Genomic DNA, 23,411 nt, shown 5'->3' on the forward strand with positions numbered 1-23,411 from the left:
ATGTATTAGCAATCCAGCGCCTTAACCACTCAGCCCCATGTTGGTGTCTTGTTTTGCCATCCGCCCCCCATGTGTCGGAACCGCTCCTCCCACGCCTTCGCTCTCCCCGTGCCCTTGAGGGCCCGGCCCCGTGGGAGCCGCCCGCCGCGGGGGCCGTACGAAGGCGTCGGCAATGTCTGGGCCGGGCATACTGCGGAGCCACCTCGGGTGGTTACGGGGAAACAAAAAAAAAGACCCCGGTTAACCGCTGCCCTCCCTGAGGCTCGAACTCAGGACCTTCAGATTATAAGACTGACGCGCTGCCGACTACGCCCAGAGGGCGTAGGAACGACTTGGCGTCGTCGGCCTCTGCTGGGTGAACAGGCGACGAGAGCAGGCCGGGCTCCGGGGCAGGGCGGGAAGGGGCTGCGGCGGTAGGATCAGACCGGCAGGGGGCGACAGCATTCTGTCGGGGGACGAGGTGGCCGAGTGGTTAAGGCGATGGACTGCTAATCCATTGTGCTCTGCACGCGTGGGTTCGAATCCCATCCTCGTCGGGATTTTGCTGCCGCGCGGGGGAAACTGGGGACCTTCGGGGTGGGCTCGGATTCTTGCGGCACATGGGGACTCGGCGGGGGCGGGAGGGGAAATGGTACTAGATAGCGCCTGGGCTACACTGGCATCTGCATCCTCTCCAGGATCAAAAGTCACCCGTGCCCTGGAGATTTTGGGAAGGGGATGGCAGAAGACATTGACGTAATGTCTAAAGGGCCAGCCGACGTCCTCATGTAGAGGGGCGGATAGTCTCCTATCCAAGACGCATGGAGAAGAAAGCACTTAGAAATCGTTACAAGAGCGATTACTGCCGAAAGTGGCTGTTGAGCAGTCAGGCTATAACCTTCTGAAACGTAGAGTGTAATAGGGAAGTAAACTGGGCCAAAGGAAGTGTGAAACCATGGATGGATACCCTGGATACTGCGGGGAGAGCAGGCAAAGAAGGTATAGGAGGGTTTTTCCCATCACAGTTGTTGTTAATTATGCCCATTCATTGTAACTTGGGCAAAAAGCAGCAAAGAGGGCAAAAGACAGTGCAAATATGATTCTGCACGTGGTGGGAGCCCAGAGGGGCAGAGGAAGGTGCCCTGGCCCCACACCACCCCTATCCCCCAGATGCTGGGTGTGGCTGTAGATGACTTACCTGGAGAGGCATCCAAACAGCTCCCTTCTCCCCACCCAGCGGGGATTAGCCCTCTCCTGTGACTCATCCTGGACATTGGACATGTCTGGGCATCCTGGGAAGGTACCTGAGGTGCTGCCAGGTCCCTCCAGCCAAGTGTAGGAACCTGGAGGGTGGGCTGTGGGCTAGGCAGCCATGCCGAGGGAGACAGATCCTCCTTGCTGTTTGTGGGGCTTGCAGGCACCACAGGGCAGGGGCAGGTCCTGGGTGGGAGGGACACCTTGGTGAATTTTTACGTCCATTGGGGGACCCTGAAATAAGCTTTCAGTAAAAACGTGCACCCAAACTGCTCTGAGTCAGTGTCATCATTGTGAGGGGCAAACGAGCAGTGGGGAAGCCCCAGCAGTGTCCCCAACTTGTGCCAGAGAGGAAAACCAGACTTCCAGGCGCCATTGGAAGTCGAATCCAGGATCTCCTGTTTACATGACAGATATGTTAACCAGCTGAGCTAGAGCCCCCACCTGCCCCACTGCCGGAGTGCCCCATGGCCACAGACACAGCCCTTCCCATGCCATCCCCATCCCGCTGCCAGCTCAAAAATAGGGTCTCTCTGCAGGACCAATGTGTCGGGACTCCAGAGACAGGGCACAGCCCCATGTGACGCTCTGTATGCCACGCTAAGTTCAAAGCCCTACACATGTCCCTGAGGGATAAAGGGCGATGGCCGGGTCACGTCGGGCTCGGCACCGGCTAGGCGGGAGGAGGGCGATGATGCCCAAAAAGAAGGGCTCGTCCGGGATTTGAACCCGGGACCTCTCGCACCCTAAGCGAGAATCATACTCCTAGACCAACGAGCCGCGGCGCGCTCTCTCTCCCGCGCGGCCCGGCTGCCCCCCCCCCCCCTTTCCGCACACGGACCCCCTCTCCCTGCCTCCCGCACGGCTCCGACATCGCAGCCCCGACACAGCGCTGCGCCCGCCCCGCCAAGCGCCAAGCACCCCCACGCAGCCCACACACCCGCGCCCCGAACCGCCCCGCCCCGAACCGCGCCCCGAACCGCACCGCTAAACCTCCGCACCCCGAACCGCACCGCGAACCGCGCCCCGCCACAGCGCCCCGCCGCCCTCGCTGCTCCTCCCTCCCGCGCCGCCGGCGCTGCGATGGCCGAGGGTTGAACGCGTTGCACTCGAAATCCAGCAGGGGCTCCCTGCGCAGGTTCCAATCCTGCTCACTGATATGGGTTTTACCCAAAGCCCTGACACCTCTCTCTATTGGGAGTCCCGGCAGGAGTTGATAGCGGGAGCGTCATGAAGAGCCACACGGCCCTAAGCCCTACCTTCTCTTCTCCCTCAGGCGGTATTCACGATTTGGATACTGGAGGTGGAGCATCCTGAAGATTCTGCGTGTATTACTCCTCAAAACCCTCTCCCACATCCTTGGAAGGACAGTGTACCCCCCTTCAGTGCTCTGGGTATGTGTTTTAGAGTGGAAGTGGTCCTGAATTCAACTGTTGCATGAATCTGCCTATACTATCCTCCTCCTTCTGAGCTGGGTCCATCAGCATCGATTTTCACCCCAAGAGACATCCTGAGCCCTGTGGGGAAGTTAAAAAATGCCTTCTATGCTCTGCAGCCTCCAGGCACGGTAGGGAAACAGCCACAAGATTTTTATACAACCTTGGGATGCCAGGACACAGTGCCAGGCCTTTCGTGGAGAGCTCTGGCAGCCTCACAACCAGCAGAGAGGTGTTTGAGAAGGCACAAGGATGTGGAGAATGCTTAGGGGTTGATCTGAACTACATCTCTCTCCCCCAGCAACATTTTGCCACCAGTCCTTTGGAGTCCATCTTTCCCACAGGGATGTACCCAGCTAACAAGGGTCACTCTCAGCGCTGGACATGGTGAGTGGCCAAAAGTAAGAGATATCTTGGAGTTAAACCCAGGTCGTCCTACACCCAAGGCGAGAATCACACCTCTAGATCAATGAACCAGGAAGTGCACATTCTGTCCCCCACTCTACATCTTCCAGACCCTGTTGGGGGTATGGGGTGCCAGGCCTGTGTGTGGCCTCGCACAGTGTGGGAGCAAGGAGGTGCCTCTTGCTGTAGCCACGAGATGCCAGATGCAGCAGATGGGAGTCGCAGCCTCTGTTTCCTCCGTCAGTGGCCCTCGGCGGCCCTTGCAGCAGTTGGAATGGCCGGTGCTTTGTTGTGGCACGTTTTGCTGTGGGGCATGGTGCAGAGGGGATGTGCTGTGAGCAGTGTTTGTGCTCAGTGTCAGCAATGGGCATGTGTGTGTGCCAGGGCTGTGGGTGCATGGGGGGCGCTGCGGTTTTGGGGCCAGGGGCTAAGGGGGGAGTGGAGCGAGCAGTGTGTTCGGTGTGCGGGCGGTGGCGTGTGTGAGGTGTGGAAGGGCTGTGCAGGGTTGTGCGTGTGCGTGTGCGTGGTGTCGGTGTGCGGGCAGGGCGGCGAGGCGTGTGAGCGTGTGTGAGCGTGGAGCGCCGCGCTGTGATTGGCAGTGGGGACGTGCGCGGGGTGGGCTGGGGCAGATCGGGGGGGCGGGGGAGAGCCCAAGCCCCGCGGCTCGTTGGTCTAGGGGTATGATTCTCGCTTAGGGTGCGAGAGGTCCCGGGTTCAAATCCCGGACGAGCCCTTCTTTTTACACACCCAGCGCTGCGCCGACACACGGGTGAGCCCCGGCACCCGTGCTCACGCCAGGAGACAGCGTGAGCCCCGTGGGGAAGGGACTCAGGCTGCCTCCACTCTCTACGGCACCTGGCCAAGGAGGGACATCTCGCCACGCATTTCCTTGCTGCCCGCCTTGGGCTGCCGGCAGGCAATCCCAGCTGCCCCGTGCCCACAGGCAGCCGCAGGGATTTCTTGTGGGCCATCTGGGGCTCTCTGGGGGCCGTGTATGCATATGCGGAGGGCTCTGGAGCGGCAAAAGGAGATGGAGATGCTGGGGGTTGATCCCAGGGCCTCTTGCATGCTAAGCAAACGCTCTCCCGCTGACCTACATCCCCGTGCAACAGCTAGGGCAGTTGGCCGAGTCCCTTCGCCCCACTTTGCCCCACATGGCTCCACACCCGACTGTCACAGTCTGCATTCCACCTTTCCCAGTCCTGCGCCCCTGCTGGTTTAAGGATGTGCCCAGAGAAAACACCGCTGCTCTGCAGGCACTGCTTCCCTACCTCCATCCCCATCCTGCCTCCACCACATCCCATGGCGCGTAGGTGCCCAAAAAGAGGGCTCGTCCGGGATTTGAACCCGGGACCTCTCGCACCCGAAGCGAGAATCATACCCCTAGACCAACGAGCCAGATAAGCGCATGTTAGAGAAAACCCTCTTTTTACTTCGAGAACTCACAGAACTGCCTGGTGTGAGATGGGACCTGTGGCAGCTCTGTTTGTCTCTGATGGATGGTCACCATGAAGAGTTCCCCCTTGTTCTTCTCTGGCTGTGGAGATGTCATCTGGGCATATGTAGCAGGTTGCTCTGGAATGCCAGAGACTGGAATGGAGGAAACAAACAATGCTCTATTTCCAAACAATCAGCGTTACATGAAGAAAATAGGTCACGCTGCTTTTGCTGTTGAATAAAGCTGAAACCAGCCTGACTCATCAACCTCAAATTTAAACATCCTGATAGTGAGTTGAAGAACAGTAGCTCTGGCAAAATATCTGGATAAAGGAACAAACAAGTAATATTACAGATAACTTTACTAAAACTGTTGAGCTGGCACAGCTGGCCTGGACATATGTGGCTCACAGTCCATGCTTTTATAGTATAGAAGTCCCATATTTGAATGGCAGGTTTTTTTGACAGAACATTTCTTAAGGGTATGTGTAGAGATTCCCCCCTGAGAGACACTCCTCAAGGTCACTCCCTAAGGCTGAGCCCAAGAGATTGGCCCCCAGTCATTGGCTGGTCTGGGTGAGAAACATCAAACTTTACTTAATAATTAGTTTTGGCAGCTTTAATATATTTGCTTTAATAAAATTGTATCAATATTATTTCATAGTGCACTATATTGTAATAGTTGTTACAGCACCTATATTGTGTAGTAAATAATTCTGTTAAGATTTTTTGTCTAATCATCATAATAAAGAATATGTATTTGTGTAAGTATTAATTTTAATATTTATTTTTAATCCTGCAGGATAAAGCTCTATAAAATTTCTACTACATCTATACAATATTTTAGAGATAAATCACTCCAAAATCTGGGGCTAAGATTGGGTCCAGCCACACCCAGCCTCCTCTCTGAAAAGTTTAGAAAGCCAGGGGTTCCTCTCCACATTTCAAGATTCAGTGGGAGTTTCTAAACTTTACCTGAAGCTCCCACTCGGCCGAGCACAGCATGGCTATGGGCTGTACCTGCCTGGTTTTAAAATGGGGGGTCACAAGGAGCAGGAGGCTTGGCAGAACACCCCAGAGAAAAAGCATTCAGGCAGGGGATGTAGCTCAGTGGGAGAGTGCTTGCTTTGCATGAAAGAAGCCCTGGGTTCAACCCCCAGCATCTCCAGCTTTTTTTTCTTCCTCAAACCCACCTCCTCCATGGGCCAGTGATGATAAACTCGCATCTACCTCGGGAAGGGCTCCCCAAAGGTGAGTGATGCACCATGGTAGAGCTTCCCCCTGAGGCTGCGGTGGCAGCATGACCCCCACTGCCCTGACAGCTGCTTCCCAACACAGGAGGGAACCAGCCCTGGCCATGGCTGAGCTGTGCCTGTGCCCATGGGCACTGGGTAACCCTATTCTCCTGACAGTCATGGCACCTTTCCATCCCAGGGGTCACCCCGCTAGGGACGCTGCCTGTGCCCTCCATGCTGGGCAGTGCCTCCCCTCCCTTGTCCTGACACTGAGAGGCCATGCCTGGCCACAGGTGCCCAAAAGGAGGGGTCATGCATGAGCTGAAGCTAGAGTCCACAAGCCCCCCCAATGCAAGAGCACTTCCTTGTCCACTCTCTCAGTTCCCCTGGTGGCCCACCCCACCCAGCCATAGGTAAAACCTGTTGTTGTGAGCAGGATTCAAACCTGCACAGGGAACCCCTATTGGGTTTCAAGTCCAACACCTTCACACCTCACCCATCACAGCCCCAGTGGTCTTCCTTCAGCTGATGACAGCCAGGACAGCGCACTTTGCCTCAGGTTATGCCATCCCCCAGCCTGGTGTGGGGCTCTGCTCAGCCCCAGCACCCACACCTGGAGGGTTGGGAAAAGGGACATGCAGGAATATTTACTAATGGCTGGAAAAAATCCAGGTGTCTTGGCCACAAGACAGAAAGCACAGGGAAGCATCTCCAATGATGCCCAGAGATACAGCAGGTCTTGGAGGGGAAAAAGACAGGGAGATGCCACTGAGGGATTGATCCCAGGGCCTCTTGCATGCAAGGCAAGCACTCTCCCACTGAGCTATGTGCCCCAGTGTGAGGCACAAAGGGCAGGGAGATGGCCTGAGTGAGTCCCCTCATCCCTGGGGTGCACACTGCCAGCTTTGGGGTGGCAATCCTGCCCACCCAGCCAGGAAGGAGCACCCAGCCCTCAGTGTCAGAGCCCTGGTTATGCCGCAGTCCCATGTGCCAGCAAAAGAAGTTAGGTGCCCAAAAGGTGGGCTCATCGAGGAGGTGAACCCAGGACCTCTCACACCTTAAGTGAGAATCATGCCCCAGATCTGTGCTCCCCAATTCTGGGAGTTGAGGAGGGTGCCTAATGTTGCCTTTTGCCCCTTGGCACAGCCTGGCACAAGGAAATCATCTTACTATGCCCAGGAGGTGGGGCTGGCATTTGGAGGTCCATGGCGCAAAACTTCTCTGAATCCAGTGGCCACAGGGGCAGGAGGACCATGATGACAGCTGGGACCCTTGGACACCACCCTGCCCTTGCACAGGAGCATGTACCTCAGCGTGAGAGCACTTACTTTGCATGCAGGAGGCCTTGGGATCAACCCCCAGCATCTCCATGTCCTTTTGCCTCTCCAGACTCCTCCCTGTTGGTTGTGGGGCTGGCAGAGCCCTCTAGAGACCCCTGCCGAAAGCACTGGTGCTGCCTGGGGGCATGGCAGGCCCAAGAGTGTGGGGGACAGCAGTGGTACACAGGGGGTGCCACACCCCATGCCAGCCCCTCGAGCTGCCCCACTCATCCTGCCCAGCCCCAACCTGCAGTGACTGGGGGGGGACAACGGGAAGACCCCAGAGGGCTCTGCACCAGGACAGGCTCTGACCAAAACGACAATTCCTCTGGGAGTGAGACCCACATCTCCTCATACCTTAAGATGGAAACACACCCAAACCTGCATTGTTGGACACCTTGGCACCACTGCCCTGGGCTTGCGTGGGTCCCAGCTGGCCCATTGGTAAAAAAACATAACCTCATCACCGGGAGGACTTCCCCAGACGCCAGAGTGAGTGGTCCATGACTCCCTGCCCTATGATGCCACATATTCCTTGACAGGAGAAGAAAGTTAATGAAATAAACAGGGCCAGGAGACTTCTTCTCCTTTTTAATGCCTTTATTAAAAGTGATCAGCTCAGGATTGGGTAGCTCGGCAGGTCTGCAGCTTCTCATCATCTCTCTCAAGGCGACTCAGAGGAGGAGGATATGCACAGCTTTGTACACAAGGGGCAGAGCTAGGGATCAAGTCTTCGTGGGAGCCTTAAGGGCCTGCTGATCTCTTTCCAGCTGTTAGTCCTCCCAGCCAAGTCGGCCCGGTCTCACCGCCGGGGACGACTCCCATGGTCAGGGCGAGAGGGACTCCGAAGGTGTTCCGCGTCTCTGCAGGCTCAGCACTCGGCTCCTCACGTCCAGACATCACTTCAGTCTTTCAACTCTGATTTGGCTCGTTGTTTTTGGGGTTCTTGCACGTTTGGAGTAGGGGTCTTACAGCATGCTGGTCTTTGGAATCACTTTGCATAGCCCCCCCCACCCTCTCAGGTCTCTTCACCCTTCAGCGAAAAGTACACCTTAGCCTCGGGCAAGGCTCTGTTAATACAAAAGGAGCGATTAGCCACAACGACCCGTGATTACAATAACAAAACACGAAGAACTTCGGCAGCTACAGTGATCTGGCTGCCTTTTTGTAACTTTTTCTCACAAAAAAAATATTAACCGAATTTTTGTTCATAACAGTCCCCTCTCTTTTTCTTTGATCGAGCTTAAATTCTAAGCTCGCATCAACTCCCAATTTTTTTGTTTTGAATCCACTATAAATCTTTTGTGCACTTTGGTAATCATGGTTACTTAACTTTGTTACTTTCTTTGGTTTCTTCAGGTTGGTCTGCACGGCAAGTACTATTCTACTAAAACAGATAAATAAGCATAGTAAAAAGAGCAATCTTCCAAGTACACACACAGTGAGAAAAACTACTTTTTCTCATACATCTTTTTTGAAAATCTCCAGGTTCTCCCACCCACTGGGATCAAGTGTAGGAGTTTGATCTTCATTATTTACACATCCTAACCTTTTTATTTCGTTTGAAATGTTCTTAATAATTGAATTCTTTATCTTTAATACTGCTTGGAGCCAGATAACTTTGTTTAACATAGATATTGGGATCCGAATTTGGCTGTTACAATTTTGGATTTTCTCAATTTCTATTTCACTGTGCCGGTTCTGTTTAATTTCTCTCAAATTATTATATATAGGAACTCCTAAACTTGATCCAGTTTCTTTGGGTAATAAGAAAATTGGTTTTATCACTCTAGCGGTGCAGCTGCCAGACGAGATCAAATCTAGGGGTTTAAGGCTCTCTTGAAATGTGTTCCAAAAGGAGTTTATCTCTTTTCCAGTACACTCATATAAATACTTGTAAGAAACAATTTTTCTTACTATTTTCACCATTTCTTTGCTTTTCACTAGATCTGCTGAGCTTGTTTCAGCAGCATCACATTCAAAGCACAACCAGGCTTCCCCTATAGGGCACTCTCCTAGGAGTGGCTGCCTAAAAGTGGCAATATTGTATGCTATCCAATACACTCTTTTATTTTTCTGATAAAGGACCAATTGGGAGAGGTTAACACAATCAGGGTTAGAACTGATGTGGACTCTCGACGAGGAGCTCACTTCCTCCTCATAGAGGGGTTGGTAGCATTCATTGCACAGCTCAGCTGGGCTCCCCTGAGCACCACCAGCAATCAGAGCCATCAGTACTACCCTTCCCAAGAGTCCGGTATGGGTCATCTCACACAGCCTGCCCACCCGGCCTTGCCTCTTGGGGAATTTTACTGAGAAAAAGCTTCCAAGCTCTTCAGAGTCCCTTCTACCTGCTTCTCTGGTTAAACCTCTCTTGGTCTGTTCCCTACCAATTTTGGTTTCCCCTCCCAGGGGAGTGTTCTGTAGAGGATTAACCTGGAGTCTTTAGAAATAAATTGGGGAACTTAACCAGAATTACTTATTTACAGTCCTAAACTTTTTACCAACATAGTTTACACAGAACAGTCTTAAAACATTTTAAGCAATATTAGAACTCTTAACAAACAATTTTTTTCCAAACAGTTCAGTCTTTTTGACTCTTCCTTCTGAGAGTCAACTTTAAATTCTTTGGTCCTTTTACCACAGTGTACTCAGGTGATTTAGCTTGTGAAGCAGATGAATCTTGTCTAGCGCCGGGGGGTGAGAGTGGTGTGGACTCTGGCCCAATGCCAGAGGGAAAAACTGGGAGTCTGGCCCAATGCCAGAAGGAGAAAGGGGTGGAGTCCAGTCTAATGCCAGAGGAAGAATGGGGTGCAGTCCGGTCCAATGCCAGAATGCCAAAGGGAAAAAAAACCTTGATGTTGAATCTTGGTCCAATGCCAGGGGGTGAGAGTGATGTGAGTCCAACCTTTTCCTTTTCGTCTGCACAGTCGAAATAGTAATGAAGAGTACCTGAAACCGGCTTTTAAACACAGGCATTAATGGTCTGCAATTTAATGATTTTATCAAAACTCAGTTTCTCTGTTAAATGTTATTGGTTAATTTCTCTTTTTTCCATAGCTTGCATGTTTCTCTCATCAACTTCTACATACTCTGTATTTTGCAAGGAGTTGTATTTCTCAGCTAACTTAACTCTCAAAGTATTTTCATTCCCCTATTTTTCTGTGTATTTAATTCACTGGTTTTCTGTTCTATTTTTCAACATCTTATCTATTTATCTCTTGCTTCTGTTTCTCACTTTCACTTACAGCTTAAATACTTCTTTCAACTCCTTACACTTAAATTTTTTTTCTTTTTTTTTTTTCTTACACTATTCTTCTACACAATACACTTCCCTCTAAGGAGATGTGGTAAAACTTATAATGCACAATCTACATTACTTCTATTCTAATTTGTCTATATTCATTCTCACACATTCCTTCACACCCTCAAGACACAAACTGGATCATTATTGCTAGAAAATCACTGTGGCTCCCCTCACCTTGGGGTTGGCCCACAGGTCTCAGTATCCCTGGGCCTCTTGGAAGGGCCCTGGCTCTGGTTGCCTCTCGTGCACGTTCACCTGTGAGGCTGTCTGCGTGTCACTCACACTCTCACAGCTACGGCTCCCTCACACATCTGGGGAGCACTAGTCTCGTTTGCAGGTCACTCACACACACACTTCAGCCACAGCCCCCACCCGCCCGGGGGACACAAGCCTGGTTTGCAGGTCACACACACTTCTACTGCCCCCTTCCCACCTGCCTGGGAAGTTGAGGCTGACTTTGCTTGTGCTTCACTCTCACACACACAACAAGACAACAAAAAGGTACCTTTTACTTTCACATCACTTATTACAAGTTAAGTATTACTGGCCAGTTCTGGTGCTATTGCATATCCTTTCTACCTAGCTGTTTTTGTCTAACTTCAGATGTTTTTCATTATACTATACTTTTTTAGTACTTTGTTGAGACAGGACTTACCTGCTCCTGTATCTACTCAAAAATTCAAATTCTTCATTTAGGGGTCCCACCTCAAAGTTTACCAAGGGCTCTTCTAGATGTTGCATCGGGTCCCCTATAGTGTAAAGCCCCTGACCCTCTAATCGTCACCTTTAATGATCTTCCCTAAATTGTCTTGTTCCCTGGTTAATGCCGCATCGAGACTGAGCTTTCTACAAAACCTCCTGACGTGTCCTCGCTCTCCACAGTAATAGCAATGTCGCTCTCTCAAAGGGCCTTGAGGTGTCTCCATCCCTCTTGCATCCAACAGTACTGACCTATCTTTGCCTCCTCTTGGTGGTGGACCCGCCCACCCTGCACTTTCTCTAGCTACAGCAACCATGATCTTAGCCTTGGCCTTGGCTTTTTCTTCCTCTCTCCTTAAATACACCTTAAATGCCTCTCTTAATAACTCATTAATGTCCTTCTCTTGCCAATCTTCCATCTTTTCTAGTTTTCTCCGTATATCAGGCCAAGATTTGGTAACAAGTTGGACCTTTAGCAGCATTTGACCTTCTGGGGTGTCTGGGTCTATTCTAGAGTACAACTGGAAGTTCTGCCTTAGGCGGTTAAGCCAGGCAGCAGGAGCTTCATCCTTCTCTTGTGTACCCTCAAATGCCAATTGGGTATTAGCTCCTTTGGGAACTGACTCTTTGATCGTCTGTATTATCAAAGACCTAAATTCTATCATGGCCTTCCTCCCCTCCTGGTTAGGGTTCCAGCCGGGATCCGTTAGTGGCAATTTCTGTTCACCTGTTGGCACCTGGGGTCCTGGACTGTTATCTTTCTCCCATATTCTTACGCCCTAATCATCTCAACTTCTTCTGGGGAAAATAATATACTCAGGATGGAATTCATCTCTCCCCAAGTGTAGATATTTGGACCTAGAAATTGATCCACTTGTTTGGCTATGCCCACTGGGTCCTCAGCTAAATGCCCCAACTCTTTCTTGAATCCCCTCACCTCAGAAGCAGTTAGGGGAGCATTCACAAAGCCAACACCTCCCGCTATTCCTCCCATAGGAACCTCTCTGAGGGGAAAGAGTCTCTCTGCCTTGGAAGTCTTGGATCTGGTGCTACAGTACGGCCCATCTTCAGATGCCAAACTACTTTGAGGGACATCTGGGTTACCCTGAATGTTCTGCCCATCAGCAGGTGTATTTGCTGATAGCTGTTTACTGGGCGAGGAGGCATTTGTGTCCCAGCTAGGAGGAGGTAAAGGGACAGCAATAGGAGGGGGAGAAGAGCCTGAGTAGATACTAAGCGGAGCTGGAGAAGGGGTGGAGAATGCAGCAGGTGGAGTAGGCACTTGTGGTGATGCAGAAGGAACTGGAGGAGATACTGGGTTTATCACAGGGGAAGCTGAAGAGGTAGAAGGAGGAATTTGAGCAGGTGGTAATGAGATGGCAGCCGGGGGAGGAACTGGACCTGCCATTTGAGGTGCTTGAAGAAGAGAATTATAAAGTGGAGGGGCAGAAGGAGGCAAATAATCCTGGGGGTCCCATCTTTTACTAGTCCTATCATCTCCTCTTTCATTCCCCTCTTTCTGTACCTTACAAATTCGCACCCCTTCATCCTCAAAAGTGCTCCTTACCCAGCAAGCTACATACAATAATTGCTCAGGATCAGTATCCCCTCAAGCTGTCAGATAATTATTTAATTGTTGGCACATCCACTTGTCCTTTGTCCACACCAAGGCCATCCTCCTTGCACTTCTAATTCTGGCCAGACTTCCATACAATAATGGATCATTTTCACTTTATCTAATCCCTCCGTGGCCTCTATAGAATCCCATTTTACTAACAGTTCTCCTAAGGGACTATTGGGATGTATATACCTCAGTCTCTTGCCGGTCTTTTTACTATTACAACATCCCATTTCTCAGGTCTCAATAAAAAAAGTCCCAAAGGTGCCTCTACTGACCGGGAATTTAAAAAAAAAAAACTTGTTTGAGGAGCTTCAACCTCCTCCACTGAACTTCAAATTTCTGCCTGATGCTCAGGACTTTATACTGAAACAACTGCCTAATCTCTTGATTGCCCAACTTCCCAACGTCAGGTCTTACATCTATCGGGACTTGAACACATGAAGCCTCGGCCAAGAATCCAGGTCGTGCCTGACTCCCTCAGTCAGGAAAAACAACTGCCTGATTTTTTGGTTCGCCTAACCCGCCAATTTTTAGGCTTCACCGTATCAGGACTTAAAAGCAAACCGCAGCCTCCTTCGCTGGGGTTTGTGCCTGACTCCTTCGTCAGGACTTACTTTGCCTGCAGGGCTTGTGAACCACCCGAATCCTTCTCGGGACTGACAAATCTTACTCGGATCCTTTTCGAGACTTACAAAAGTCCCTGACCTCCCTTTGTCAGGACTTTGGGGTGCGTGCCACTCATACACAGTAATTCACTCCGCACGCCCGGAGTGGGGGGGCCCTCTATTCCCCCTTGGGAGACGACTTCACTCACGCTAATTCCACTCGCTTTCCCCTGTTTCCCGCCTGCCCCTTCGCAGGAGTCAGGAAACGCGGTACTGAGGGGTCCCTCTCACTTCGAAGGTCCGGCTGTCGGCCCTCATCTCACTCACACACACGTGCGCGCGTCTCCCTCTCCCGCCACCAGATTTCTCACCAGTCCGGTGCTCCGGTGCTCCTCTGCACCGTTGTCTTGAGCCAATCTCTCTTGGTCCTGGTAGCCAGCTGTCTTCTGAAGATCCAAGATGGCCAGTCCTGAGTCCTCTTGCGGCGTGGCTATCCCGGACGAGCGCCCCAGCTGAAATAAACAGGGCCAGGAAACTTCTTCTCCTTTTTAATGCCTTTATTAAAAGTGATCAGCTCAGGATTGGGTAGCTCGGCAGGTCTGCAGCTTCCCGTCATCTCTCTCAAGGCGAATCAGAGGAGGAGGATATGCACAGCTTTGTACACAAGGGGTAGAGCTAGGGGCCAAGTCTTTGTGAGAGCCTTTAGAGCCTGCTGATCTCTTTCCAGTTGTTAGTTCTCCCAGCCAAGTCGGCCCGGTCTCACCGCCGGGGACGACTCCCATGGTCAGGGCGAGAGGGACTCCGAAGGTGTTCCGCGTCTCTGCAGGTTCAGCACTCGGCTCCTCACGTCCAGACATCACTTCAGTCTTTCAACTCTGATTTGGCTCGTTGTTTTTGGGGTTCTTGCACGTTTGGAGTAGGGGTCTTACAGCATGCTGGTCTTTGGAATCACTTTGCATAGCCCCCCCCACCCTCTCAGGTCTCTTCACCCTTCAGCGAAAAGTACACCTTAGCCTCAGGCAAGGCTCTGCTAATGCAAAAGGAGCGATTAGCCACAACGACCCGTGATTACAATAACAAAACACGAAGAACTTCGGCAGCTACAGTGATCTGGCTGCCTTTTTGTAACTTTTTCTCACAAAAAAAAATATTAACCGAATTTTTGTTCATAACAGTTAAGACGCCGTTTATTCCGGGAGGGTCGACTCCCATCTATGCAGGTAAAACCCACGTCAGTGAGCAGGATTGGAATCTGCGCAGGGAGCCCCTGCTGGATTTCGAGTGCAACGCGTTCAACCCTCGGCCATCGCAGCGCCGGCGGCGCAGCGAGGGAGGAGCAGTGAGGGCGGTGGGGGCAGCGGAGCGCGGTTCGGGGTACGGAGGTTTAGCGGTGCGGTTCGGGGCGCGGTTCGGGGTGCGGAGGCTTATGGGCGCGGTTCGGAGCGCGGGTGTTCGGGCTGCGTGGGGGTGCTTGGCGCTTGGCGGGGCGGGCGCAGCGCTGTGTCGGGGCTGCGGCGTCGGGGCCGTGCGGGAGGCAGGGCGGGCGCGGGGCCGTGCGGGGACGGGTGGGCCTTGCGGGAGAAGAAGCGCGCCGCGGCTCGTTGGTCTAGGAGTATGATTCTCGCTTAGGGTGCGAGAGGTCCCGGGTTCAAATCCCGGACGAGCCCTTCTTTTTACACACCCAGCCCCCACCCTCACCACACCTCAACCCACTGCAAGCACCCTGCCCTGGCATTCGCACTCCCCCTCGCCACCTCCGCCCGACACTGCAGCCGCCCGACACAGGCCTGCCACGCTTCCACTCTGCCCCTTACCTGCCCTGCCTGCTCTGCGCCACACTTATTCACCCTGCTCCAAACCCCTCCCCAGCCCAATGACACCTAAGGCACCCGCACTGCCTGCCAACACCTGAAGGCCCTTTCCCCAGCTTGGGCGGCAGGGCAAGGCAGCAGACACAGGCATTTGCTCGGATGCAGGAGAATGCCAGGCCCGGCACACTGGCACGGGGATGTAGCTCAGCGGGAGAGTGCTTGCTTAGCATGCAAGAGGCCCTGGGATCAACCCCCAACATCTCCCTCTCCTTTTGCCGCTCCAGAGCCCTCCGCATATGCATACACGGCCCCCAGAGAGCCCCAGATGGCCCACAAGAAATCCCTGCGGCTGCCTGTGGGCACGGGGCAGCTGGGATTGCCTGCCGGCAGCCCAAGGCGGGCAGCAAGGAAATGCGTGGCGAGATGTCCCTCCTTGGCCAGGTGCCGTAGAGAGTGGAGGCAGCCCGAGTCCCTTCCCCACGGGGCTCACGCTGTCTCCTGGCGTGAGCACGGGTGCCGGGGCTCACCCGTGTGTCGGCGCAGCGCTGGGTGTGTAAAAAGAAGGGCTCGTCCGGGATTTGAACCCGGGACCTCTCGCACCCTAAGCGAGAATCATACCCCTAGACCAACGAGCCGCGGGGCTTGGGCTCTCCCCCGCCCCCCCGATCTGCCCCAGCCCACCCCGCGCACGTCCCCACTGCCAATCACAGCGCGGCGCTCCACGCTCACACACGCTCACACGCCTCGCCGCCCTGCCCGCACACCGACACCACGCACACGCACACGCACAACCCTGCACAGCCCTTCCACACCTCACACACGCCACCGCCCGCACACCGAACACGCTGCTCGCTCCACTCCCCCCTTAGCCCCTGGCCCCAAAACCGCAGCACCCCCCATGCACCCACAGCCCTGGCACACACACATGCCCATTGCTGACACTGAGCACAAACACTGCTCACAGCACATCCCCTCTGCACCATGCCCCACAGCAAAACGTGCCACAACAAAGCACCGGCCATTCCAACTGCTGCAAGGGCCGCCGAGGGCCACTGACAGAGGAAACAGAGGCTGCGACTCCCATCTGCTGCATCTGGCATCTCGTGGCTACAGCAAGAGGCACCTCCTTGCTCCCACACTGTGCGAGGCCACATGCAGCCCTGGCTGCTTCCTTGGGCAGCTCTGGGTGATCCAATGAGGGCCCCACATGTCTCCTTGCACACTCCACTCCCATCCAGTCACCACATGGTTTCGTCCCTGGCACAACTGCAGGTTTCCCCTGGCAAAGTCTCTGACGTCTGGATCCCTAAATCAGCTCAAGATGATAAGCCCAGGATAGGGACCCCAAACCAATGTTTCCCCACTCCAGCATGGGCATCCCAGGGCCCCCTCCCTGTTCTTGCCCAGAGGGTGTAGCTCAGGGGCAGAGCACTTTCTTTGCCTGCAAGAGGCCTTGAAATCCACCCCCAGCACCTTCATGTCCTTTTGCCTCCCCAGACCCCTCTCTGCTGGATGCAGGGCTGCCAGAGTTCCCTAGGAAAGGTCTGGCGCTGCCTCCTGGCACCACCAGCCTGTGTGGAAATGCCCAAGACTCTTTCCCTACCCTGCCCAGAGGCCACAGAGCACTGGAGCACTTTGTTTTCCTTCTCCACAAGTCTTGGGATGCCTCTAGAGGTGTACATCGGTGCTGGGAGGAGCAGCTGGGAAGGAGGGCTAGTGGTGCCAAAAACCTCTTCTGGGAGCTGGACCAACGAGGTGGGGTGCACTGCTCTCCCAGAGATGTGGGACAGGGTGGTGAGGGGACATCCACTCAGCAAGATGGGAAACTGTTCCACCTTCCCACACCACTCCCCTCTGTATCTTTTTACTCACCTCTCCCGGGTCTGCAAAACCTGGAGAATCCCGGGTGTGTCACTGCCCCGGGGCATCACAACCCCTGCCTGGGGCATTTGGCTGCTCCCGAGAGAGGAGCGGGGGCTGCACTGGATGCCAATGACCTTCTCATATCAGCTTCTACCGGGAACCCCAGCGAGGGCCCCTCAACGCTCTCGGAGTGGGTATCTGGGCATTGGGTAAAACCCATGGCAGTGAGCAGGCTTGGAGCCTGCGCAGGGAATCCCTGCTGGATTTCAAGTGCAGCGTGTTCACCCCTTGGCCATCATCTGCCAGACATCAGGGAGATGTCTGGGGTGTCCCAGCCAAACTGGGAGTGTGGAACACTCTATGGGCTCTGGCTCGTTGGTCTAGGGGTATGATTCTCGTTTAGGCTGTGAGAGAAGCCGGGTTCAAATCCCCATGGAGCCCCCCTTTTTATTTGGGCACTCGTCGCTGGATTCTGGGCACGCGTGGAGCCACTCTGCCTTGCACAGGGGACACGGGGGGCTTGACACAGCCCAGCCGTCGTCGGGATTGGTCGTCTCCTGAGTGGGGAAGGGGCTATCGGGGCAGTGGGGGACGGCAGAGCGTGGGGTCCGTGCTGCCATTTCGGCCGTGGGTGGGCGGCACAGCCATAGTGCAGGGAATCGCCTTTGGGGAAACCTGATGTAAAAGGAGTTCGTCATCGCCGCCTCGTGGAGGAAGAAAAAAAAAAACCTCGAAATAATTGGAGATGCTGGGGATTGAACCCAGGGCCTCTTACATGCGAAGCAAGCGCTCTCCCACTGAGCTACATCCCCTTTATGGATAGTGTTCGGGGGGGGGCACATTCTCCTGGCACTGCAGCAATTGGGTTTTTATGTGCCAAAAGTACAGTTGGCTGAAGGGGAGGAGCTACAGCCACCCCGCGGGATGTTGTCTGCCGGGAGCTGGGAAATGCGAGGACTGATCATCCCACATCTGGTCAGCAAAGAGCAGCAGGCATGCAGTCCCACAGGAAGAGCTGATCTAACAAAGGGTTGTGTCCAAAGCCAGGGCTTTATCCAAAGGAGGGGTTTCCCCCAAAAAGGAGGGGTTGTATCCAAAGGAGGGTTTATCCAGGAGTTGAACTCAGGAATTCTTGCAAAAGTGCAAGACATCTATCCCTACACCAGCAATCTGGAGTGCTGCACCCCTTTTGCCTCCCCAGCCCTACAGTTTGTATTTCAGGGTACAGCTGAGGCTGTGCTTTTTCCCAGCACAGCCATGGCCTTGAGGAGGAATTTCCAGGGCAGCCATGCCAGGAGGAAACCCGAGGGCCTTTTGAAGGGACTCCGGTGGCCCTGCATCCAGCATGGAGGAGTCCGGAGAGGCAAAAGGAGATGGAGATGCAGGGGGGTTGATCCCCGGGCCTTTTGCATGCAAAGCAAGCACTCTCCTGCTGAGCTACATCCTCTGCTCTGGTAATCTTTGCCTGCCGACCCTTGAAACTCCATACTGCCTGTGGGAATTGGCCAAGCCAGGATGTGGGACCAGCCCTGTTCCAATCTACATCACAGCCCCAGAGACCCAGAGTGGCATTGGTGTGCTCCTGAGGGACAAGAGCTGTGACTGTTGGGTAACTGACTGGTTTTTTTCCCAGCTCCCTTGGGGGTCAGCAGGGTGCTGGTGCTCCTACGGGTGCCATGGGGGCACAGTTCCAGGGCGGGACATGGGGAATTTTCCACGACACAGTTCCTGAGGGCTGAGTTGCCTGTAGCTGTGCTGGGGTGGGAAGATGAGCTGCTGCAGGAGCCCCAGCTGCTAGGGACCCCCCTTCACACAGGAAGAACAGTGCAAAGAGATGATTTGCAGACTGCAGCAAGCCTCCAATGCCTATTGTAACACATGGCTGTGCTAGAGCAGACATTCTCCCCATCCAAACCTCCTGAGCTAACTGAGGGGAACTGGGAAGTTGGTTCAGCCACAGCCTTTCATATCCCAGAGGGGTGGAGGAGGGCAGGAAAGGGAAACGCTGCACCCCATGATTTCCAGGTCTCGTAAACTCGTAACCCCCCACAGACACAGCTCCTTCAACCCCACATAACCAATGCTGACAGGAGCTACCCCACACAGCAATAACTACAGCACGCTTCTCTGGGAGGTATGCAGACGCCTCTCAGCAAACGCGAATTAACAGCCCTGCAATGTTTTATCAAACAATTCTTGAGTTTAAAACTTAGATTCCCTCCCAGGACCCTGCAAACCGTTGGGATCTGGGCTCCACTTTCACTGTGCTCATCCCAGTCTTTCCCTGAGGGCTGCTCTCCACAGCAAAAACTCAGAGTAGAGGAGGCTGTAGGATAGCCAGGAGCGATGTCTGCTGGTGATGTGGGCTCAGGGTGACAGTGCTGGTGGAGCCAACAGGGCTGCAGGACTCAAGTCTTGTGAGCCCCATTACCACAGGGAGCACCAGGAGGACCAGACCTGCATGCCTGTGCCTTTTAATTTGTTTGCTTCTTCCCCCTTGATTCATGTGTGGGCAGGCTGTTATTTTCCTATTTTATGGGATCTCCAGCCCTGGGGAAGAACTGGAGCCATTGGCAGAGCCACTGCCTGTCTGGCTTCCCAGGTGTGGCAGGGAGGGCACCCTGAGTCCCTGCCTTGTGCTTGATCCATGGGTATCTGGGGTGGGATATCCTCAGTGGTGTCCTCTCCTCTCTCTTATCCTGGCCATGCAGCCACTTTCTTTCCCCTTCCTCAATCTGGAAGGTTGCTCCAAACTCCATCCGGCCTGGCCTTGCATACATCCAGGGACTGGATGGGACAAGTCCCATCTCTCTGCTTGCCGTGCCTGCAGGTTCCCAGCTCCAGGGGTTCTCTCTCACCTGGCTGGCTCCAGGTGTATCCCAAAGTACTCTGGCCAGCAGTCCTTGCCCCAGTGAGGAGGATGAAGGATGCCGCCTGTTGATGCAGCTCACCCTCCAGCATTGCCCTCAGCCCAGTGCCCCAGTGCCTGTCTAGAATACACCTTTGGCAACCCAGTAAAGGCACAGGTGGTGGATCTGTCTTTTCATCCTCTCCCACTGCTGTGACGCACCACAATTTTTGCCTTCTCACCAGAGAAGCTGCAGATTGATGCACTGTGTTGACCCACCAATAATCTAGCCACCACCAATCCCAGCCCTACCACCAGCAGCATGCTGCCTGGGACTTCCATAGTGTCCTAGAATATCCTGAATTGGAAGGAACCCATAAAGATTATCAAAGTCCAACACCTGGCTCTGCACAGACACCCCAACCATCCCACCCTGTCCCTGAAAGGGTTGTCCAAATGCTCCTGGAGCTCTGGCAGCCTTGGAGCTGTGCCCATTCCCTGGGGAGCCTGGTCAGTGCCCCATCACCCACTGGGGGAAGAACCTTTTCCTAATCCAGCCTGACCCTCCACAGGCAAAGTCTCCATTACGAATGGTCCCACTCACTTGCTGTTCACAGCAATCTCCCCTTTTCCACAACAGCTCTCTCAAACCATGACTTGTCCTCTAAACCATGACTTACCCTCTCCTTCCTACCTCATCCACTCCCAGGTTGGAAAGGTACCTGTTCTTCAGGAACCTGAGGATACTAAACGACCACAGGGAGAAGGTTTCCTCCAAGATCATGAAGCAGCCGAGAGAAGATGGGAAGTGGGCAAAGAGATGATTTGAAGACAGCAGCGAGAGAAGATGGGAAGTGGGAGGCATAAACCTCAACAGGCATGGCCAGAGGGTGGCACCTGGGCCATACTCCAGGCTCTTCTCAAAAATTCTTTTGCTGCTTTTGAATGCTTTAGGTAGGCAATGCTGGGACCAAATCCCAGGACCCAGCTATTTCCCTCCATGTGCCTCCACCTGCTGAGCAATATTTTTCATCCTCTTCTTGTTATGTAGCTCTGTGTTTCTCACTGGAGCCTTTGGCTGCAGTGCCTCTAGAGAAACCTGTATTTAGGGCCTGATCAGCAGGTCTGGGGGGTCCTGCCTGGGGCAAGGGCTGGCCTGGGGGGCAGGGGGGGATATGATGAATTCAGGACTGCTCTTGAGCTGGAAGCCAAGGAGGCACAGCTCCGAGCTGGAGTCACAGCTCCCATGGGAGACAGAGTCCCCTGACCCTCAGGATAGGCAGCGCTGAAAGGCACCGAGGTCCTCATTTCCCCACCTGTCTACACTAAGACACCACAATTTTCAAGTCAAATCGAGGAGCTATTTAGATTTTTGTAGACATTGGATTTTCAGAAAAAAAAACCCCAAAAAACAAACAAATTAAAATCTGTACAACCTCACCAGTGGAGTCATTCAGTGAAAAGCTACATAAAAAATGTGATTATTCTGTCCACCTGCTCCCTCCTGGACTATTTGGTCCAGCACGTTTGAGGAAGGCAGCTGCACAAGGCCCAGAGACCCACAGCTTCCCAACAAAACTTCTGCTGGAATTTCAAAGCTTTTTGTAATTTTTAATTCAAAATTTTGCATCCTATCTCTGCAGACAATTGCCAGGCTGGGATAAAAATATCTGAGCAGTCCTTGGAAGGACACCTCCCTTCTCCTGGTGCACTGGCTGATGAGAAATTGCCATGCAAATTTTCTCCAAATTAGGAGCACCTCAGCAAAGGTCTCCTGGGCATTAAAACCAGTTGAGCTTGGTCAAAGGCTTTTGATGACCAATAGGCTTTCAAGCTCAGCATAATCCCTCATTACGAACGCTCACAAACTTTATGCACATAGTCCTATTCCTTCTTCCATCAGCTGAAAAGGTTCTGCCTCATGATCCATGGCATCTTAAAAAGAGGCTTTACTCTATTCCTAACATCTTCCAGGGACTTCATTGTCCCCTCTCCATCAAGTAATTATTGTCTCTTCTTTTTCACTTTTCACTGTCACCCATTAAACACTATGTGAGCTTGGCATAGAATGCCCATCCAAAGAAGCCCATCTGCCAAAAATCCCACTTCTGCCTTTTTTCCCTGACTCCATGCCCGTCTCCTTAGCTCAGCCCCACAAAATATCACTGCAAAATGCAGGGTGATTGCCATTTTGAAATGTCAAACCTTCACATTCCCAGCTCCTTGAGGAACAGGCAATAAAGTGTGCTCTTGCAGGAATTCCTCCCTGAGCAGGTGCTTGCCATGGGGCAGGAGGAGAGGTTTCCAGGATAAGAAAGTTGCCTTGGGACTGGTTCCAGCAAACCACACACGTCTGTCAGCACAGAGAAGAAAGAGCTGGGTAGCAGAAACCCTCATTTCATGTAAAACCCAAACCTCCCCAGCTGCCTCCAGAGGAGGTCACGCCTTCAGGCTCCTGAACAAGGAACAACCAAAGACTCAGGCTATGATGTAGCAAGTCTTTAATGAGAAGGAGAGTCAACCAGTTCAGAGTACAAAGTGCACTTCCAGTGCCCAGTAAAGAAATGGATAAACCCCACTTTGGGACAAGCTGATCTCTACAAGGGGTGTCCCCTCATCCCACCACCCCATGATTATCATCTGCCATCTACAACCTGCTAGAAGCATTTATTGCCCAGCCAGCAGCAAATGCTGTGTAGAATATGGAAATATAAAGACTTAGTGAGATAAAGGTGTACAGAGCTACGGTCTGGAGTGACGAGCTTGCATGGCTACCATCCTCCTGGGGCAACTGCTGGGAAACCCAGAGGAATCTCCTTAGTCCTCTCCCCTAGTCTTGGTCGTGTGCTTTGCTTTCCTTTCCTGACCACACTGCTGGCACGGGCAGGAGGAGTAGCCCGCTGGGGACACCCTACAGCCCGGTGCCCAGGCACAACAGTCCTGCCCTGCCCGGCCCCCGGGAGCCCACAGGGATGCCGCAGCAGCGCAGGTAGCTCCCGACCGCCGCCGACGCCGTGGAGCCCACCGTGGTGTTCTGCGGGAAGGAGCTGAGAATGGGCCCGGGCAGCGTGACCACGACCGTGGGCGGCTGGATGAAGGCGGTGGAGTCCCTGCAGCGGCGGAAGCAGGGCTGGGTGCAGCTGGTGGCCAAGGGCCGGGGACTGCAGGACGAGGGCAGGCACAGGTCGTAGCAGGACATGGCTCAGCAAGGATGTGCACCTGAAAGCCAGAGCTGGGATGTAAAAACAAGGCAGAGGCCGGTCTGTCCTTGCTGAGCCCTCACTCAATGCCTCCCATAATAAGAGGCATGAGAAAGCAAGCTACAGGGTGAGTTTGGATGGTTTAGAAACACCAAAAGAAAGCTTCCCCCCAACTTGCCCCATAAACCACTCAGGAGAATGAGGGGAATTTTGTCTGAGCTGCAGGTTGGTCTGGGAAAGTTGGAGGCACCAGGTTCTGGGACCACAGAGCAGACCTACTCCTGCTCCGAGCTGACGGGGAGCCTTTGGCAAGCAAAGTGGTCACAAGGTGCGTGTGGTTGAAGCAAAACCCACTTAAATCAACACAACATGAACTGAACCATTCCATCCCA

The 23,411-nt window shown here is 53.4% G+C and overlaps 1 protein-coding gene and 11 non-coding genes across 12 annotated transcripts; 5 read left to right on the forward strand and 7 right to left on the reverse strand.

Moving 5' to 3' along the window:
- Positions 1-248: 248 nt before the first annotated feature.
- Positions 249-321, reverse strand: TRNAI-UAU (transfer RNA isoleucine (anticodon UAU)). The gene has a single exon. It is a non-coding gene; the product is annotated as a tRNA-Ile (tRNA).
- Positions 322-454: 133 nt separating this feature from the next.
- Positions 455-536, forward strand: TRNAS-GCU (transfer RNA serine (anticodon GCU)). Its single transcript has one exon. It is a non-coding gene; the product is annotated as a tRNA-Ser (tRNA).
- A 1,405-nt stretch (positions 537-1,941) lies between these two features.
- Positions 1,942-2,013, reverse strand: TRNAP-AGG (transfer RNA proline (anticodon AGG)). Its single transcript has one exon. It is a non-coding gene; the product is annotated as a tRNA-Pro (tRNA).
- Positions 2,014-3,735: 1,722 nt separating this feature from the next.
- TRNAP-AGG (transfer RNA proline (anticodon AGG)) lies at positions 3,736-3,807 on the forward strand. Its single transcript has one exon. It is a non-coding gene; the product is annotated as a tRNA-Pro (tRNA).
- A 298-nt stretch (positions 3,808-4,105) lies between these two features.
- On the reverse strand, positions 4,106-4,177 carry TRNAA-AGC (transfer RNA alanine (anticodon AGC)). Its single transcript has one exon. It is a non-coding gene; the product is annotated as a tRNA-Ala (tRNA).
- Positions 4,178-4,400: 223 nt separating this feature from the next.
- TRNAP-CGG (transfer RNA proline (anticodon CGG)) lies at positions 4,401-4,472 on the reverse strand. Its single transcript has one exon. It is a non-coding gene; the product is annotated as a tRNA-Pro (tRNA).
- A 1,135-nt stretch (positions 4,473-5,607) lies between these two features.
- Positions 5,608-5,679, forward strand: TRNAA-UGC (transfer RNA alanine (anticodon UGC)). The gene has a single exon. It is a non-coding gene; the product is annotated as a tRNA-Ala (tRNA).
- Positions 5,680-14,892: 9,213 nt separating this feature from the next.
- TRNAP-AGG (transfer RNA proline (anticodon AGG)) lies at positions 14,893-14,964 on the forward strand. The gene has a single exon. It is a non-coding gene; the product is annotated as a tRNA-Pro (tRNA).
- A 337-nt stretch (positions 14,965-15,301) lies between these two features.
- Positions 15,302-15,373, forward strand: TRNAA-AGC (transfer RNA alanine (anticodon AGC)). The gene has a single exon. It is a non-coding gene; the product is annotated as a tRNA-Ala (tRNA).
- A 298-nt stretch (positions 15,374-15,671) lies between these two features.
- On the reverse strand, positions 15,672-15,743 carry TRNAP-AGG (transfer RNA proline (anticodon AGG)). Its single transcript has one exon. It is a non-coding gene; the product is annotated as a tRNA-Pro (tRNA).
- A 1,968-nt stretch (positions 15,744-17,711) lies between these two features.
- Positions 17,712-17,783, reverse strand: TRNAA-CGC (transfer RNA alanine (anticodon CGC)). Its single transcript has one exon. It is a non-coding gene; the product is annotated as a tRNA-Ala (tRNA).
- Positions 17,784-22,730: 4,947 nt separating this feature from the next.
- On the reverse strand, positions 22,731-23,018 carry LOC131085890 (feather beta keratin-like). Its single transcript, XM_058028425.1, has one exon. It carries the CDS (start codon positions 23,016-23,018, stop codon positions 22,731-22,733), a length of 288 nt encoding a protein of 95 aa, XP_057884408.1.
- Positions 23,019-23,411: the final 393 nt, after the last annotated feature.

The sequence above is a fragment of the Melospiza georgiana genome, chromosome 7 (genome assembly GCF_028018845.1).
Source record: "Melospiza georgiana isolate bMelGeo1 chromosome 7, bMelGeo1.pri, whole genome shotgun sequence".
NCBI lineage: Eukaryota > Metazoa > Chordata > Aves > Passeriformes > Passerellidae > Melospiza > Melospiza georgiana.

Excerpts from the sequence above, each read along its gene's own strand:
- LOC131085890 (XM_058028425.1), bottom strand. The coding sequence starts at position 23,018 with ATGTCCTGCTACGACCTGTGCCTGCCCTCGTCCTGCAGTCCCCGGCCC.